The sequence below is a fragment of the Suncus etruscus genome, chromosome 17 (assembly GCF_024139225.1).
Source record: "Suncus etruscus isolate mSunEtr1 chromosome 17, mSunEtr1.pri.cur, whole genome shotgun sequence".
In the NCBI taxonomy this organism is placed as follows: domain Eukaryota; kingdom Metazoa; phylum Chordata; class Mammalia; order Eulipotyphla; family Soricidae; genus Suncus; species Suncus etruscus.
The window spans coordinates 60,239,925-60,256,496 of record NC_064864.1 but is presented as its reverse complement, the minus strand read 5'-3'; the positions used below and the strand labels follow the sequence as shown (position 1 = coordinate 60,256,496).

General features: G+C 40.2%; 1 protein-coding gene across 1 annotated transcript; it reads left to right on the top strand.

Moving 5' to 3' along the window:
- Nucleotides 1-1,526: 1,526 nt before the first annotated feature.
- DCLRE1A (DNA cross-link repair 1A) lies at nt 1,527-16,297 on the top strand. Its single transcript, XM_049764414.1, has 9 exons — nt 1,527-2,032; nt 3,624-5,303; nt 6,756-6,889; nt 8,087-8,205; nt 9,996-10,136; nt 12,093-12,238; nt 13,474-13,628; nt 14,454-14,595; nt 15,729-16,297. Exons 1-9 carry the CDS (start codon nt 1,567-1,569, stop codon nt 15,887-15,889), a joined length of 3,144 nt encoding a protein of 1,047 aa, XP_049620371.1. The 5' UTR covers nt 1,527-1,566; the 3' UTR covers nt 15,890-16,297.
- Nucleotides 16,298-16,572: the final 275 nt, after the last annotated feature.

The window sequence follows — 16,572 nt, the reverse complement described above, 5'->3', positions numbered from 1 at the left end:
CGAGTCCCGCCCGGGCGCCCAGGCCGGCGCCTAATTAAGCCCTCGGGCCCGGCCACTCCGCCCCTCCGCACTCCGCACGCGCCACCCAGCCTGGGCATTCGGGACGGCAGATTCCACAGGCTCAAAAGCAATTCTCTGGATTCCAGACTTCCTGGAGGTCCAAGAGGGACCCTCGTCTCCAAGACACACACATCCCCCAAATTCCAAGACTTTCGAATTTGGCGGGTTGGAGAACCAAAAAGCAAAAAAACAAAATAAAATAAAAGAATGCCCCAAATCCGCGCGGCACGCGTGGAGTTTGCAGCTGTTTGGCATGTGTCGCTGTGCAACCGTCTCGCAAGATTCGACACAGGCTAGTTTCGGGGAGGTGGGGCGCGCGAGCAGGAAGCTAGCTGTTCCCGCCAAGAAGAGGAAGGTAAAAAGAAAAAAAAGTGGAAGGGATGTTGTGCTCAAAAATAGCTTTGGATACTCAGAGTTTCGGCCTGTGGCTGTCCCGAGCCAGCGCGGCGTGGCCCACCCTACCACCCCGCGTGCTGAAAGTGCGGCCGCGAATGTTTCGGCTGCGGGATGGGGTGTGCAGGGGACTGGTCCCGGGAACAGAAGCAGCTGCATGTTGCTCATCTGAGCCAGCCGGGGCGCGGGTGCTAGGGGTGAGGAGCACCGAGGCTTTAATTGGGAGGGATGGCAGGGGCCACGTTGTGCCAGTTGCTCCCTTGCTGTGCCTGCTCTGAAACCATTTGAGGCCCCCTCTAAGCCCCCCCCCCTCCAAAGGTACAATCAGTAGGGAAATGACAGGGGCAGGTATCAGAGAGTAAGTAGGTTTGGGGGCTGGATAAGAGAAGTCCGGGTGCATCTAGACAGGACCCCTAGTGGCGCCAGTGCTAGCACCAATTCCCATGATTTATATTGTGTTTGCTCACCGTGCAGTTGCTTCACTGCTGCTGGAGGAAGAGGTTGGATTCATGCAAGAAACTAAAGTTGTGGAATATCCAGGAAGAAGCCAACGACAAAAAGTGGTTAAGTTTGTTACAAATCCCGAACCTCTGATTATGGTGGAACTAACAGGTTTTCTTTTAGTATTTGGAAGGACCCCCTGAACAGCCAGTTGCCCAGGGACTGCTGGTTTGTGAATTATTTGCACAATTATCCAATTAACATGCACTTTATAAACCGATTTTCAGTGTTTGTTCAAAGACTAAGCTTTTAAGCCCATACTTCCTAAGTGGACTTGATTTTCAAAATATTAACTGTTTCATATTTTTATGAACCAAATCCTGGAAAAGGCCAGGATCAGCTGAGTGAGATAACAGTCACAATGGAAAACTCAAATGCTACCCCTGTGGTGGGTCCTCTTAATTTTGTTGTTTAAATGGAACAGCAAGTATTCTCAGGCATCGAACTTGTAGTTTGCCAATATGGTCATATCTAGGACTTTTGACCCCATCTTATTAGCGGCACTTTGGGGTTACTGTCTGTTTTTAACAAAATAATTCACTTAAAAAAAACTATAACAAGAACTGGACTCAAGACAATTGGTGCATCTCAAATGACAAAAGTCATTTTGCCATGTTGGAAGACACTACTTTGGAGGAAGACCTCTGGGAATATAAATCCAAAAGAAAACCAAAACCAGTGCACTCAAACAACTATTCTGGGAATATTCCAAAATCTGTGACAAAGACAAGAGATGGGCCAAACCAATCAAAAAGAAAGAGAAATAAAAAAAGCAGAGTTGATGTCCAAGAGACTTTAGTGGTCCCCGAAATGTGCCTGGAAAAAACGGCTAGTCAGAATTCAATAGCTTCTGGTCAGAACTGTAGTGGTGAAGACAGCATCCCACAGTCTCAGGATGAGGTGACCACCCCAGGAAAACGCCTTCGTACACCCAGGAACAAGCAGAGATTACCAAAATGTCGTCCAGTTTATGACGGATACTGTCCCAACTGCCAAATGCCCTTTTCCTCATTGCTAGGTCAGACTCCTCGATGGCACACTTTTGAGTGTTTGGATTCTCCACCCACCTCTGAAATAGGTAAGGTGACAAATACACATTGATCTGAAACCCTATTGAAGTATCAATTAAATGAATTAATTCAACACCTTATCATTAACAGGATCATAAATCACCATGCTTCAAACAACAGAAAGAAAAGTAGACCCTACAGTTTCATAGGAAAAATTTAAAAATGGGAGAAAAATATATATTTGCTTTTCATGGTAACTTTAATTCAGAAGACATTTTGCTATGTGGTTCTCATTTTGTTTTTTCAAACCATTTAAGTCTTTATTTTTAAATGTTATTTTATTAAAGCACCATGATTTACAAAGTTATTCCTAGATGGGCTTTAGGGGCACCAGAGGTACACTCTGGTGCTCAGAGGATTCCCAGTGTGATGCTGGTGGGATGGGGCGGGTTACTTCCTGCTGTGTTCAGAGCATCTTAAGTGCTAGGAATTAAACTCAGGTTTTCCTGGCAAGCAAAGGGTGCCCACCAGCCCTTAAAGCAATCTCCCTCATCCTCAGGTCTTCTTTTAAATACTATATATGAAGATGCAAACTAACTTTTTAAAAAGTGCATTTGCCTCTTGTAACAGTGTGAAACTGAATGCCCTTGACATACTATTGATCTGCTTTAAAGTAGCTTAAGAAATAAAACGCATTGGGAATCCCATTGTGAGCATTTCACGGTAAATGTTATTTTAGGTGAATCCATCTCGGAGAGATTTTTCTTTTGGTTTTCCGATGACTGAACTGAGCAGAATTTGGACTGGCTCTTGAACTCCATTCAATAAGAGACTCTGTTAAGCAGTTTTAAGTGGTTTTAAGCAAAGTATTTCTGTAATGTAAATCTTTTTTTGTGGGGATGGGCAATCATTCTTTGAAAAGTTGGGATGTTAACTTCCAAAAATATATACTGAGATGATTACAGAAAGTTTTTTTGACAGCAGTACCAGTCTTGATTCTATATAGTCTGGCTGTTGAAACTGACCAGCTGCTGAAATTGATTGTGTCAGTTCCTAGCTTTTAATAAGGATATTCCAAGCTAGATATGCATTTTAAAGGAACTTATATTTGTAAGAATCATTTGAGGGAAAATGAAGTTATTTTTGACTAGCTGTTACTGAGGATCAAACTTGGGACTTCTGTTAATCTTTAAAAGTTTTCTTTTAAGAAAAGAAATTGGATTGAGTTAGAAATAATAATTACACTTTGCAAACTTATACTGGTTGACTTTATTTTATGTTGACCTTTGGTAGTCCTATAACTGTTGACTAGTCAAGGGGGTCAAAGGGCCACATGGAGTCATGTAACTGAATGTAAAGGTCGCAAAAAAAAAATTAACCACTAGGAAAGGTTTGTGAGCCACAATGAATAAAAATTAATTCAAAATAAGTTTCATAACAAATCCAAGAAATGCATACTGAGCTCATTCACCAACCCCACCCCTCCCATGTTACATTTGTTGGGCAAAAGGGATTGCAAAACTAATTTATTTAATGCTTCAAAGTAGGACTAATGCCTTTGCAGTCTGACTTATTATTTAAAATGGGTAGTTGGGTAGTATTGTGGAGCATAGTCTGCATTTTCAATCCCTAACAATTTGGAATATCTTTCATTTTCAGAGTGCCCAGATGGTCTTCTATGTACCTCAACAATTCCTTCTCATTACAAGAGATACACTCATTTCCTGCTCGCTCAGAGTAGAGCAAGTCGTAGTCCTCCCGGCAGCCCCTGGCGCCCAGCTGCTGGTACTTTCAGTCAGACTGACTCGGGCTTGCCTTGTAGCCCCGAGGAAAAATGGTCCCCGTGTCAGAAACCAACCGAAGATCTCAAAAATTTCCTAGCTACTCCTTCACAGGTAGCCCCAGCATGCCTAAGAAAAGGTCTGCCTTCCACGGAGATTTCCACTTTGATGAACAACACAACGTCCCAAGAAGTCCCACCACTTACAGAACATGTTAATAATGACAAACTGGGAGGAGGAGAGAGTTTGTTTCTTGCTGAGGAATTAGACAGCCAACACAGCTCAGAACGAATACATGTGTCTTTGCCAGAAAATGATGAGAGCAATGATGGAATCTCCTATTCACCTCTTCTAAGTGATGAGGAAAGTGATGGGATCACTGTTGTGGATGATTCCCAGCAGGAACTGATTTTTACGCAGAGTTCTAAAGATGACAGCCTAGGAGAAGATGACCGTTCTTCTTTGGTTAAAAATTGTCCTTGTCCCTTAATACTGAGCCAGGAGGAGAACCATCCAGAAGTGAATAGCTTGTTCATTCAGAATGAATGCAGTAAAGGCTTGCCTGAGTACAGCACTCACAGGGACTCTTCTCCACTACTTTTCCAAAGTGAGAGTCTTTCTTCATGTCATGATCCAGCAGATATGGAGGAGGATTTTCTGTCATTACCAGCGGCCTTAGTTCAGGGTCTTAGTTCTTATTATCAAGACACTCAAGAAAAATTTGCTGAACCAGAATTTCAGTCATCTCAATCAAATAAACAGAAACAGCTAACTGAAGTATCAGCTGACGACAATCAGCTTTCTCTTCCCTTACTTAAGGGTGAAATGTTAAAAGGATCTGATAGCCAGAGAGGAGGGGGTCTAGTTTTCCCTCTCACCCAAAGCAGAGTTAGGGAGATTCCAAGTCAGCCCTTTAATGTTAGGAATAATACTACAGCCTCAACATGTTCCTGCAGAAAGGCACCAGACAGTGTTCAGAGCAAGAACGGCCCAGCCTTAAATAGAGAGACATTTCCCAACACACCTACTGCCTCTAAGTCTCTGCAAACAGTGTACTCTGGTTCCAAGTGTAAGGCAGTAACCAACTCATCTACCAAGGCAATGAAGCAAATGGATATCGGTGTATATTTTGGGTTACCACCCAAAAAAAAGGAAGAGCAAGTGCCAGGGGACAGTGTCTTTGAGGGGAAGAACTCAAACCCAGTTGTGAGTCCTAGGAAAAAGGGATCTCAGCAACACAAGAGGAAAGCAGAAAAATCATTGAGTGATGTAGAATCTGAAGGAAAGACTTTAAATGGAAGTTGCCTGGAATTACCTAGTCAGAGGTCACAGCATCAAAGAAAGAGACGGAAAAAATCAGATTCAGTCCAAGGAAGAGATTCTCAGAAGACAGACCTAATGAACGAGACAGAGTTGGAAGCTGTCCATTTAAGCCAAGACAAAGCCCTGATAAAATCAACTGGTGGCAGAATGCAGAGAAGAAACATGAAAGCTCCAGAGTCATATAATGCGGGAGAATTAAGAAAAAGGACATGTCCTTTCTATAAGAAAATACCTGGTAAGTTGAAGTATTAATACATCAACAGGGCCCAGTTTTTAAACTGTATTAGCTATTACCCCTGTTGCTCATACACAAAAAATTTGGGTTCCCTCTGCTCTTCATGATGCTCTTCATGATACTTATTAACCTGTAGTACAGGGTTTGTTTTTTGTTTTTGTTTTCCTTTCCCTATATTTTTTCTTCATTTTATTCAGGAAACTGACTAAAATTTCTGTCTGAAAGACATTATACTAGTTAGGTAGGTTACAAATCTGACAGATTAGTAAAGAGCAGCATAATCCGGAAGCAGGTAGGACTTTAATCAAAGGCTTTCTCTGATGACTTTAAAGAAATGCACTGAGTAGCTTCAGACAGGGAAAGTACCACAGATTGCATTTGTCCTAATCTACGCCAAGTAATTGAGGGGGGTGCAGTATTTGGGCCACAACCAGCCAGGCTCAGAGATCACTCCGGTGAGTCAGGAACTAGATGTGGACTTTATATAGGGTGGGACGCATGCAAGACTGGTGCCTCAACTCCTATTAGGTCTTTTAGGCCCTTATTTTTTATATTTGTTCACAGACTAAAGGACGTGGCCACTCCCAGTAAGATTAGGCAGGTTCTGGGACCACAGGGTAACACTTGGCTTGGGATACCCCATATTTTACCCATATTAAATAGTAAGTGGTTTGCTCTATGTTATGATTTCTCAAGAAAATACTTATGAAATGAATCTAATATAAAAAAGCCATTTACTCTTATGAAAGGACTAACACTGCCAAAATACACTTGACTTCAAAGTTTTTAAGTGGTTTTCTATGGCTTGTTCAAAATATTCATGTAGAGAATAATATATGTATCATAACACTAAGTTTGCTTTGAGTAATTTTATTTTTACATTTTGCACTTTATGTGGGCCTAGAAGTAGAATTCTCTGTGCTAATAAGACTCTTAAGTTGTGAACCTTTGCTTACTTTGTTGCATATTACTAATGGCACATTTGGGTTTTTCTGTCATAAATAATTTTCAAACTTCCCCTTACTACTGTTCAGCACCCTCTCCTTACTACTTTTCTAGAAATTTTTTGAGATACTTTATTTTGCTTGTTTCCCTCCCTTGCCTACATCCTTGCCTTTAGCTCTCCAATGAAATACAAAATGTTGCAAACTTTTTATCTACTATTCTATTGGGGCCTGTTAGCAGGCTATAGACCTGGAGTAATATTTAAATGATTTAACCATTCTTTAACCATTTTTGTCCCATTGGAGGTGTGACACTATTTTCTTCCTCACTCCCAATTGACAAATTGTGTTCTGTTCTCCGAGCCCTGGCAGGTACAGTTGATGTGCCCCTCCAAAAACAATACAACAACAAATAGGGTTAAGTTGAAAATGAGGGGAGGGAGTCCCGATTTTTCCCCATGCTTTGTTGGCTGTTGCTCAAGCAGCTAGGATGTTACTGTCTTTGCAGGAACTGGCTTTTCAGTGGATGCATTTCAGTATGGACCGATTGAAGGCTGCACGGCCTATTTCCTCACACACTTCCATTCCGACCACTATGCTGGCTTGTCCAGAACCTTCACCTTTCCAATTTATTGCAGCCAGGTAAGTAGTTAGGCTCTACATTCTGAACACACTTTAAGCAACTGGTTTTGAAAACTTAATTTCAGTGATAGTAAGAGCAGTCGTTCTGCTAGATAAGATAAAAGAGGTCAGATACTTGGAATTAAAAGTAAATGTGCCACTGTCAGTAGTTACTATAGGTTTTTGAGAAAGGCTTTTTTATGTGGAAATTGCTTCTGAGTGTACTGAACCTAAGTTTCTCCTAATAAATATTTATTCAGTGTCTTAAAAGACACTTGAAACAGAATACCTAACTCCAAGGAGCTAAGAAACTTAAGGGAAAATCTTCATCAATAGCAGCACAGTGACTGGGGCCAGAGCTGTAGCCCAACGTAGGGCACTTGCCTTGCACATGGCTGACCCAGGATGGACCTTGATTCGATCCCCGGCATCCCAAATGGTCCCCAAGCCAGGAGCAATTTCTGAGTGCATAGCCAGGAGTAACTCCTGAGCATCACCAGGTGTGGCCCAAAAAACAAAAATAAATAAAAAACATCATGATGGTATACTTGTATACTGGAGATTGAGAAGGGAATGTTTTGCTGTGTCTAGGAGAAAGTCAGGGGAAATGTCATGAAAGAGATATCTTGAATTAAGTGCTAAAAATAAAAAAAATATACCCCTATCAAGGCAACAATTCCATTTCATTCTCACAGCATTCTTGTATAATCCTCTTTGTGTCAATGAAGTAATTGAGGTTTGGAGTAAATTATTGGCTGGGCCCGAATGGAAATGCAATCTACCTTATTCTGAAAGCAAGCAGAGAGAAAAAGGAGGAAAGCATTTCAGTGGATGGAACATTTGTATAAGAGGCACAGGTGACATGGCCACTCTAGACTCTAGAGAATTCAGAATTGCTCACCACAAGATGAGAAATGGCAATAGATTCTGTCAGAATCTTTTTTCTGATTTTTGCAGAAATGACAGAGGCTGGTCATTAGGGTGTTCATGCTAGGGAACTCTAGCATGTGCTGGTCAAGCTAGAGTGAAGAACATCTCAGGTGAGGTTCCAGTGACAGTATTTAAGTAGAATGGTGACCATCAGTTCAGGAAGTTCCGAAAGGTTTGCAGAAATATAAGTGAGAGAATTGGGGAGGCATTAAGTTGCCTGGGTTCTAAACTAGATACAGTAGAAGCCTTTAGTTTCTGTGTCAGCAATAAGCACATTCTGCTTTTCAGATAACTGGCAATTTGTTGAAGAGCAAACTTCATGTGCAAGAACAATATATCCATGCGTTGCCAATGAACACAAAATGTATAGTGAATGGTGTCAGTGTTGTTCTACTTGACGCTAATCAGTAAGTCACTTTACTAAAAGCCTATTACAAACATTTCGAAGAAAAATGTCTGGGAATGGTTACTTAAGAACCTTCTTATCGGGCCCGGAGAGATAGCACAGCAGCGTTTGCCTTGCAAGCAGCCGATCCAGGACCAAAGGTGGTTGGTTCGAATCCCGGTGTCCCATATGGTCCCCTGTGCCTGCCAGGAGCTATTTCTGAGCAGACAGCCAGGAGTAACCCATGAGCACCGCCGGGTGTGGCCCAAAAAAAAAAAAAAAAAAAAGAACCTTCTTATCAGAACAACATCTAGATCTAGTGTGTTTTCATGATGGGTATTGTTCTGGAGTGTTTTGTAATGCTTTTGTCGGATTTCGATATCAACAAATCAATGAAAGGTTGATCTCATCATGTATTCTTTCCCTTCCCCTTTTCTGAAAGAGGTTGTGGAGGATGAAATTTTGATATAATTTCCTGGGAAAACAATTGAGGTTTAAAGGTTTGAAGCAGGGAGTTAAGGGAAAGGTTTTAAATGTCAAATGCACTTGCCTCTCAGGCTTTTTTCAGATTCATAGTAAATGCGTTGTGTGTCTGGCAATCGTTTCCAAACCCTGTGGCCACATCGTTACCTGTAAAATCACCTTACACACTGTATTTTCAACCCTGGGCTGAGGGTGAAATACATCTAGTCTGGCAGTCTACCTCTTATCAAGAGCTAGTTGCTTCCCATAACTGTCATTTTTTTTTTTATTGAGTATTGAGACCACCCCAGGTTGGGGAGTAAGAATAGAGTAAGGGCAGATAGTTCAGGTTATCCTGTGTCAGTGTCAGTCCTGCCCAGGTTTACATGTAAGACAATCTCTGCTTTGGGGTAAAACCAAATTGTAAACAAACAAAGGAATCAGGGATAATCTTTGTTTTGGGTGAAACCAAACTGTTGTAAACAAACAGTCACCCAGGGCCACCTTTAGGCAGTGGTTCTCTAGCAGGACTTAGAAGACCCACAAAAGCTGTGGTCCTCATGGTGTGGTAGATTATCTCAATAAAAGAATATATTCAAGTCAGCAAAGGGCAGAGGTAATTGGGGGCAATGGCAAAAGGAGAGCCCTGGGACAAATGTCCAGGCCTGCTCAGCTTGTGGTGTTTCAGAGATGTGCTAGATTCTAGATTCTCCCAGCAGCACATGGGAAGTGTTCCCATGGGCACTGCTCCATGGAGCTTTGGTGTCAGTTTTTGACTGTGGGTCAGTTGTTGGCACAGGAAGCACCACCTGACTGACCTCCATGGCTCAAACTCCAGGACTTTCCCCACAGATCACACTGGTAACACAAACTTTCACTCTAGTAACTGCCTGCAAGCTCATCACCTTATACTCTTATCAGGAGCTGTGGGATGACTCAGAACTGATCCCCCAAAAGCCAATCATGGGCTAGGCCTAAGGAGAGGCCTGTCCTGGGAACATGACCAGTGTGAGCCCCAGCCCTGCTGACTTTTTTTTTTCTCTCTTAAATGATATAAATGTCCTCATGTTAGACCTCACCTCTGGAACTGAGCTTTGTGGTCAGATAATCCCATGTCTTGATGTTAAATTAAACTAGGTTTTGTTTATTGGTGGGATGGGAGAAGATGGGGGGAAGGGAATCTGGGGATAGTGATGGAGGGAAGATGGTCACACTGGTGTGGGTTGTGGTGGTTCAATGTTGTATTCACGGGTCCTATCATTAGCAGTATTTTACAGTTGTGTAGCACAATATTTTAAACCTGTAAGGCGCCATGCCTTCAAAAATCCCTCTTGAATTGTGTGTGTTCAGCTGTCCAGGTGCTGTCATGATCCTTTTTCATCTTTCCAATGGCCACGTCATCTTGCACACGGGTGACTTCCGAGCTGACCCCACCATGGAACGCTCTCTGCTTGCAGACCAGAGAATCCACACACTTTATTTAGATACCACGTAAGTAAGAAGGGCTTGGTTTGTTTACTTCCTCTCCACATGGTGTTAGGAATTTTTTCTGTGTGTTAGAAATCACCTGGGATTAGACCATCTGGATGCTGTCAAAGAATTTCCTGTCAAAGAAGAAGGAATTTTAAGAACAGAATTGGGAACCCAGGTCTTCACTGACTGACTCAAAATGATCTTTGTTGTGATTTTCCTTTGAAAATAGGATTTATGTAAAATTCTTGTTATTGAAAGAAAGGAATAAAAGTTGGGGGACAGAGTTTAGGAAGACACCATTTTAGGTTACTCTTTTAGCGATTAAGTGCAATTATGAAAGTGTTTTCTATGCTTAGTACTTAAACCTACTCTGTTCTTTTCTTGAAAAGCCATTTATAAGTGACAATCTTGAATTCCTCAATACTAAAAATACAATAGTATAAGCCTTTATTTTTTAATTATAAATGTAAAAAATACTTAATGAATTTCCAGAGATCCTGTTAACTTTTCAGCCCGTTTCAGGAAATCAGTTTGGCATATTTTATCAAAAGATGATCTTATTCAGTTCAAACACTATAGCCAAATTTTTTATGGTACTTTAAATCCTAAATTTTAATAAATTAAGAATGTTTAATTAGTTGTTGTTATTTAGATCTATTTTATATACAGTTCTGAATATCTGTGGATTTATAGGAGAAAAAACTAAGTTTTTTTCTGTTCTATTGGGTAACCATCAAAAACAATTTTGAAAATTGGGGAGAAATGTATTTTTAGTGTTTGTACCTTGCAGCATTTTTAGTAAAATCTACTTAGTTTTTTGTTTCATATATGTATAATTAATAGTAAGACTATTTTAATGGCTTTAATGGTCTTTTTAATTAAAATAGTTTATTTCAATTTTTCTTTGCACGTTTTTATTTGAGTAGATTAAATTGGTTTTGTTTCCTTCTTATACTACTATTTTTAAAATATATAATTAACTTTTTGGGAGAAAAGATGGATTAGCTTTAGCTTTTCTTTTTGTTTGTTTGTTTGTTTGTTTGTTTGTTTGTTTTTGGGCCATACCCGGCAGTGCTCAGGGGTTACTCCTGGCTGTCTGCTCAGAAATAGCTCCTGGCAGGCACGGGGGACCATATGGGACACCGGGATTCAAACCAACCACCTTTGGTCCTGGATCAGCTGCTTGCAAGGCAAACGCCGCTGTGCTATCTCTCCGGGCCCAGCTTTAGCTTTTCATTTAAAACAACTTTACTAGATTTTGGGGGGTAGGGGGTTGGGTCACACCCGGCAGCGCTCAGAGGTTACTCCTGGCTCTACGCTCAGAAATCGCTCCTGGCAGGCTTGGGGGACCATATGGGATGCCAGAATTTGAACCACCAACCTTCTGCATGCAAGGCAAACACTTTACCTCCATGCTATCTCTCTGGCCCCAACTTTACTAGATTCTTGTTCATCACTATTTTTAGAAAAAAAATTTACTAAGCCAGTTCTTTTTTTAAATTTTATTTTATTGGAACCATTTTGATTTACTAAGTCCTTCATAGTTGTGTTTCAGACATATAATGAATCGAGCCAATCCTACCACCAATGTCTACCTCCCTCCACCAAGCCAGTTCTTTATTCCAAAAATAATCATCAATGGTATTTTCTTTCATAATGACTTTCATACAAAGTGGCAGCATTATTTTATAGCTAATCCACCTGACTGGCTAGATATGATCCTAAGAAAAAAATAGTCTATTTCTTCAGGTGATAAAAGCAATAGAATGGAAAAGGTATATTGAAAAGAACATAATTCTATCAGAAATCACTAGTAACTGGTAACAAAGAACATAATAAGCATAGCCCAGGAGATAACAACAGTGCTATTTGTATATCTGTCTGCCATTGTGTGCAGTTTTGCTAAGTTTTTGCCTAAGAGATCCTGACTTAATGCTATGATGTGTTTGTTCTTTTCATATTTCCACATGGCAGCTACTGCAGCCCAGAGTACACCTTTCCATCTCAGCAAGAGGTTATCCAGTTTGCCATCAACACTGCCTTTGAGTCAGTAACTCTAAACCCACGGGTGCTGGTTGTCTGTGGCACTTACTCTATTGGAAAAGAGAAAGTCTTCCTAGGTAGGTGGTAGCTGGATCTAATTCACATTCATATTTTATAAAGATCAGATTCTTCTTGCATAAAGCCCTCCCAGGTTTTGTTCTTACACTTGATAATTATTTCCTGAAACGGTTGACTATTACCTCTGAAATTGGATTGAGATTTCATAGAGTTTGGCTCACATAAATTTTGAAAGGCTTCAATTCATGGAGACATTTGAGAAGGATGTTTATGGTAGATATTTTAATAATTAAATCATTTTAGAATAAAATTACATTTGTTTATAGAGCAATATTTTAACAATATTTGAAGGCTGGTCATCTCATATCACTGCATTCTTGATAATAATCACCAACTGATTATTTTTAAGAATAGTTAAAATTTTAAAACTTAGTTTATCTAAATAGTTTTTTGCTGGTTTTTTTGTTTTGTTTTGCTTTGTTTTTTGGTTTTTGGGTCAACATCCGGCAGCGCTCAGGGCTTACTCCTGGCTCTATGTTCAGAAATCGCTCCTGGCAGGTTCAGGGGACCATATGGGATGCTGGGATTTGAACCACCGACACCTTCTGCATGCAAGGCAAAGGCCTTACCTCCATGCTATCTCTCAGGCCCTGTAAATAGTTTTTTTGCTGTTTTGCAAAATACTTTTCTATTTGTTCCTCACTATAGTCACATATTATCAAACTTTAAAGATAAGATGTGATCACCAGAATGATAGCACAGTGGGGAAGGCAGTTGCCTTGCATGAGGCCAACCCAGGTTCAAGCCCCCAGAATCCCATATGGTCCCTGGGGCCCTGCAAGGAGTGATCCCTGAGCACAAAGCTGGGAGTAAGTCCTGAGCACCAAAGGGTGTAGCTCCAAAAGCAAACCAAACCCCCACCCTAAGAAAAAGATAGGAAGTGACCCAGATCCAGGAGAGCTGTAGAGCTCACACCGGCACCAACAGATGTGACCATGTCAAAGCAATAGTAACAAAGATCTGAAGCAAAAAGGGTTCAATACTTCCAAATTAAGTTCCAGATCTTTCACCCCATTCTATACATCTTTAATACATCTTCTGACCTTTATCTTTTAAAAATATTTTTATTTTTCAAAATGCAATCCACACAGAGTTTTTCAGCTTTTTTGAGATAACAAGAGTCAAAAATGCTTTCTCTTTGGTAAATTCTTATTTAACAACTGATTAAGCTGCAATTAAAAAAATATGTATAACCTGTAGTCTTACTATTTTAAACCTCTTTTTTGCCTTATAGCCATTGCTGATGTTTTAGGTTCAAAGGTGGGAATGTCCCAAGAAAAATACAAAACATTACAATGCCTCGACATACCAGAAATGAATTCTCTCATCACAACTGATCTGAACAGTTCCCTGGTTCACCTTCTCCCAATGATGCAAATTAATTTTAAGGTAATTGTTAAGACTAGATCTTTTGAGGTTGAACCAGAAATATGATGATTATAAACTGGAGTCCCATTTTACCTGCATTTGAAATGTAGTTGTAGTAGAGTCACTTACCAAGAGTGAACTTAGCCCTCAAATACTTTTCCAGGGGAATGTTTACTCTGTGTGTGTGTGTGTGTGTGTGTGTGTGTGTGTATGTGTGTGTGTACACAACTGATTAAGCTGCAATTAAAAAAATGTATAACTTGTAGTCTTATTATTTTAAACCTCTTTTTTGCCTTATAGCCATTGCTAATGATTTAGGTATACACACACACACACACACACACACACACACACACACACACAGTTGCATTCATTAAATTATATAATCATCTGCAGTTTAGGATTTTGGGGTTTATTCCTGGCTCTGCACTCAGGAATTACCCCTGGCAGTACTTGAGGAGTGATACAAAATACCAAGAATTGATCCTGGTTCAGATCCATACAAAGCAAGTGTCCTACACTCTGTTCTATCACTCCTGCCCCCTTTGTGGGGGCACACCCAGCAGTACTCAGGGTTTACTTCTGGCTCTGTGTTCAGGGTTCATTCCTGTGGGGCTTGGGGGACCACAATGGGTACTGGGGATCTACCTGGATGCCTCATCTTTCCTTAAGACAGAACATAAGTTTGTATAACTATGGATTTGAAGTCATAGCACTAGGTTAGTTGCAGGCTAATGTGTTCCAAATGAAAATCCCCTCTGACGATGCTGATCTTTAATCATTCTGTGTATTCATATAATCTGTCTTCACCAAACATGAAGTAAATATTCTGCTTTTATTTAACAGGGCTTACAGAATCATTTGAGGAAGTTTAATGGCAAATATGATCAGATTTTGGCTTTTCGACCTACGGGATGGACACATTCTAATAAGTTAACTAGTATAGCCGATGTTACTCCTCAGACCAAAGGAAACATTTCAATATATGGTATAATGATTACTTGTCATGCTTCTAATTATTTTACTTTTAAAAAAATAAGAGAAAAGAGTTTTGTAAAATTAAGATCCAAGAAAGGTGACAAAGAATCCTTAACAATTCAAGAGTTTCAAATTGCTGTGAGTGTTCTGAAATTGTATCTCTAGTACCTTGTAAAGTGATATAAAGGAGACTAGTGGCACAGAATAGACATCAGCTATTCAGGGCTTTCATTTGTTGAATCAGTGGCCTGCAAAGGACACTGGAGGTCTTCGTGAAGGGTCATGTGGCCTATAACTGGAAGTGGAATATTCCATTGAGCCCTGCACTTGAAAGCAAGGTGACCTTGGGTCACCAGTGATGGCAAGAGTGGCAGACTTGGTGGCATTCTCTCTCCTGGAGGAGGTTTGCCATAGGCTTTAGAATCTGCCTTATTTTGTGCCTGGTCTTCTACCTCTAAAGAACCTAGGTTACTCAGAACAGAACCTCTCCCTGCAGTACTTAATATGCAGTCAAGTAGATAAATGGATTTTAATGCTCTTGATTTTGTTTTGTGTTTGCTCAGTTTTGTTTTAGAAAATGACTAGTGCTCAGAGGCTACTCCCAGATCTTTCCTCAGGGGTTACTTTCACTTGGTGGACCATGAATGCCTCCAACCCAGAAATCCTGTGGCCCATCTCTTGAACTATTTCCCTGGCCCCTCTTTCCTTCCACTTCCTTTTGATGGCCCAGTATTTGAGGACTGGAGTTCTGTTTTCCTCTTTTAAAAATGAGTCTCCTGCTTCTAAAAATGAGTTCAACATATTTAGAATTGTTTTTCAAATCCATAGGCATGTCAGATGCTTATAGGGAAGAGTTATTTTAAGAAGAATAAAACCTAGTTATAAATAAGAATCTTTTAAAATACATGTTATTAAGTATCTACATAGAAAAGTAATAGAAAGCTTTTGTATCATTTTAATGGTTTTAGTCTTTGTTCACTGTAAAAGGTATTAACATTTTTTTCTCATGAGAAATAAAGCACTAGGGAGTCTGTCAAAAATTTTCCAGGTTGCTTTCCTTTGCAATTTTATTTTGGGCATGTGCCTTTTTCAAAAAAGTCAATTTGATATTTAATAGGCAATACCTTTTCTCTTGGATTGTAGGAATTCCTTACAGTGAGCACAGCAGCTACGTGGAAATGAAGCGTTTTGTTCAGTGGCTCCAGCCAAAGAAAATCATACCAACAGTGAATGTGGGCACTTTCAAATCTAGGAGCACCATGGAGAAATATTTCAAAGAATGGAAATTGGAAGCTGGATATTAATGTCACCTGATTGGCTTTAGAAATGATTAAGTAACATTGGTATAGCTTTTTAGCAGTTAAACCTGTGTTGATAGGTAACAGAGAAAAATCCTCAGGAAGTTCTCATTGGGTGGTTCTCACTCACATTTGAGGGCTGTAGTCACAGCGCTACCAAGCTGGTCTCCCCAAGGAGAGACAGTTTCTTTGTCCTCCCATAGGGCACATAAGCTCTGCCTTTCAGTGTTAGGAGAGGAAACAAAGAGAGCTCTAGGACCAAAAGTATCCATAGTATTAACTAAATGAGATGGAATGCATCATATAAATATATGTAAGTACTTGTGAATCTTTTCAAGTAATTTTACATGGGAAATAATTTCATGCAATCAAAATTTTATAATATGTACACTTAAAATAAAAATCCGTTTTTAACTTGCTGCCGTGCATTCTTTCAGTTTTAGGAAAGATTTATGTATTTATACATGAATATTTTTTATTTCAATGAAAATAATTCAGTATTTGACTTTGAGAAATATGATTCAGAGAGTGGCCAGAGAGATCATCCTGGGATTAATGCAGTTTTTTCTTGCAGCTAATCAGGTTCCCAGCATCTCATATGGTCCTTCTTCCCCTGCACCATCAGGACTGACCCCTGAGTACAGTGGGTCACACACTGTGATACCCAGTGCTGACTGGCTCTGTGCATA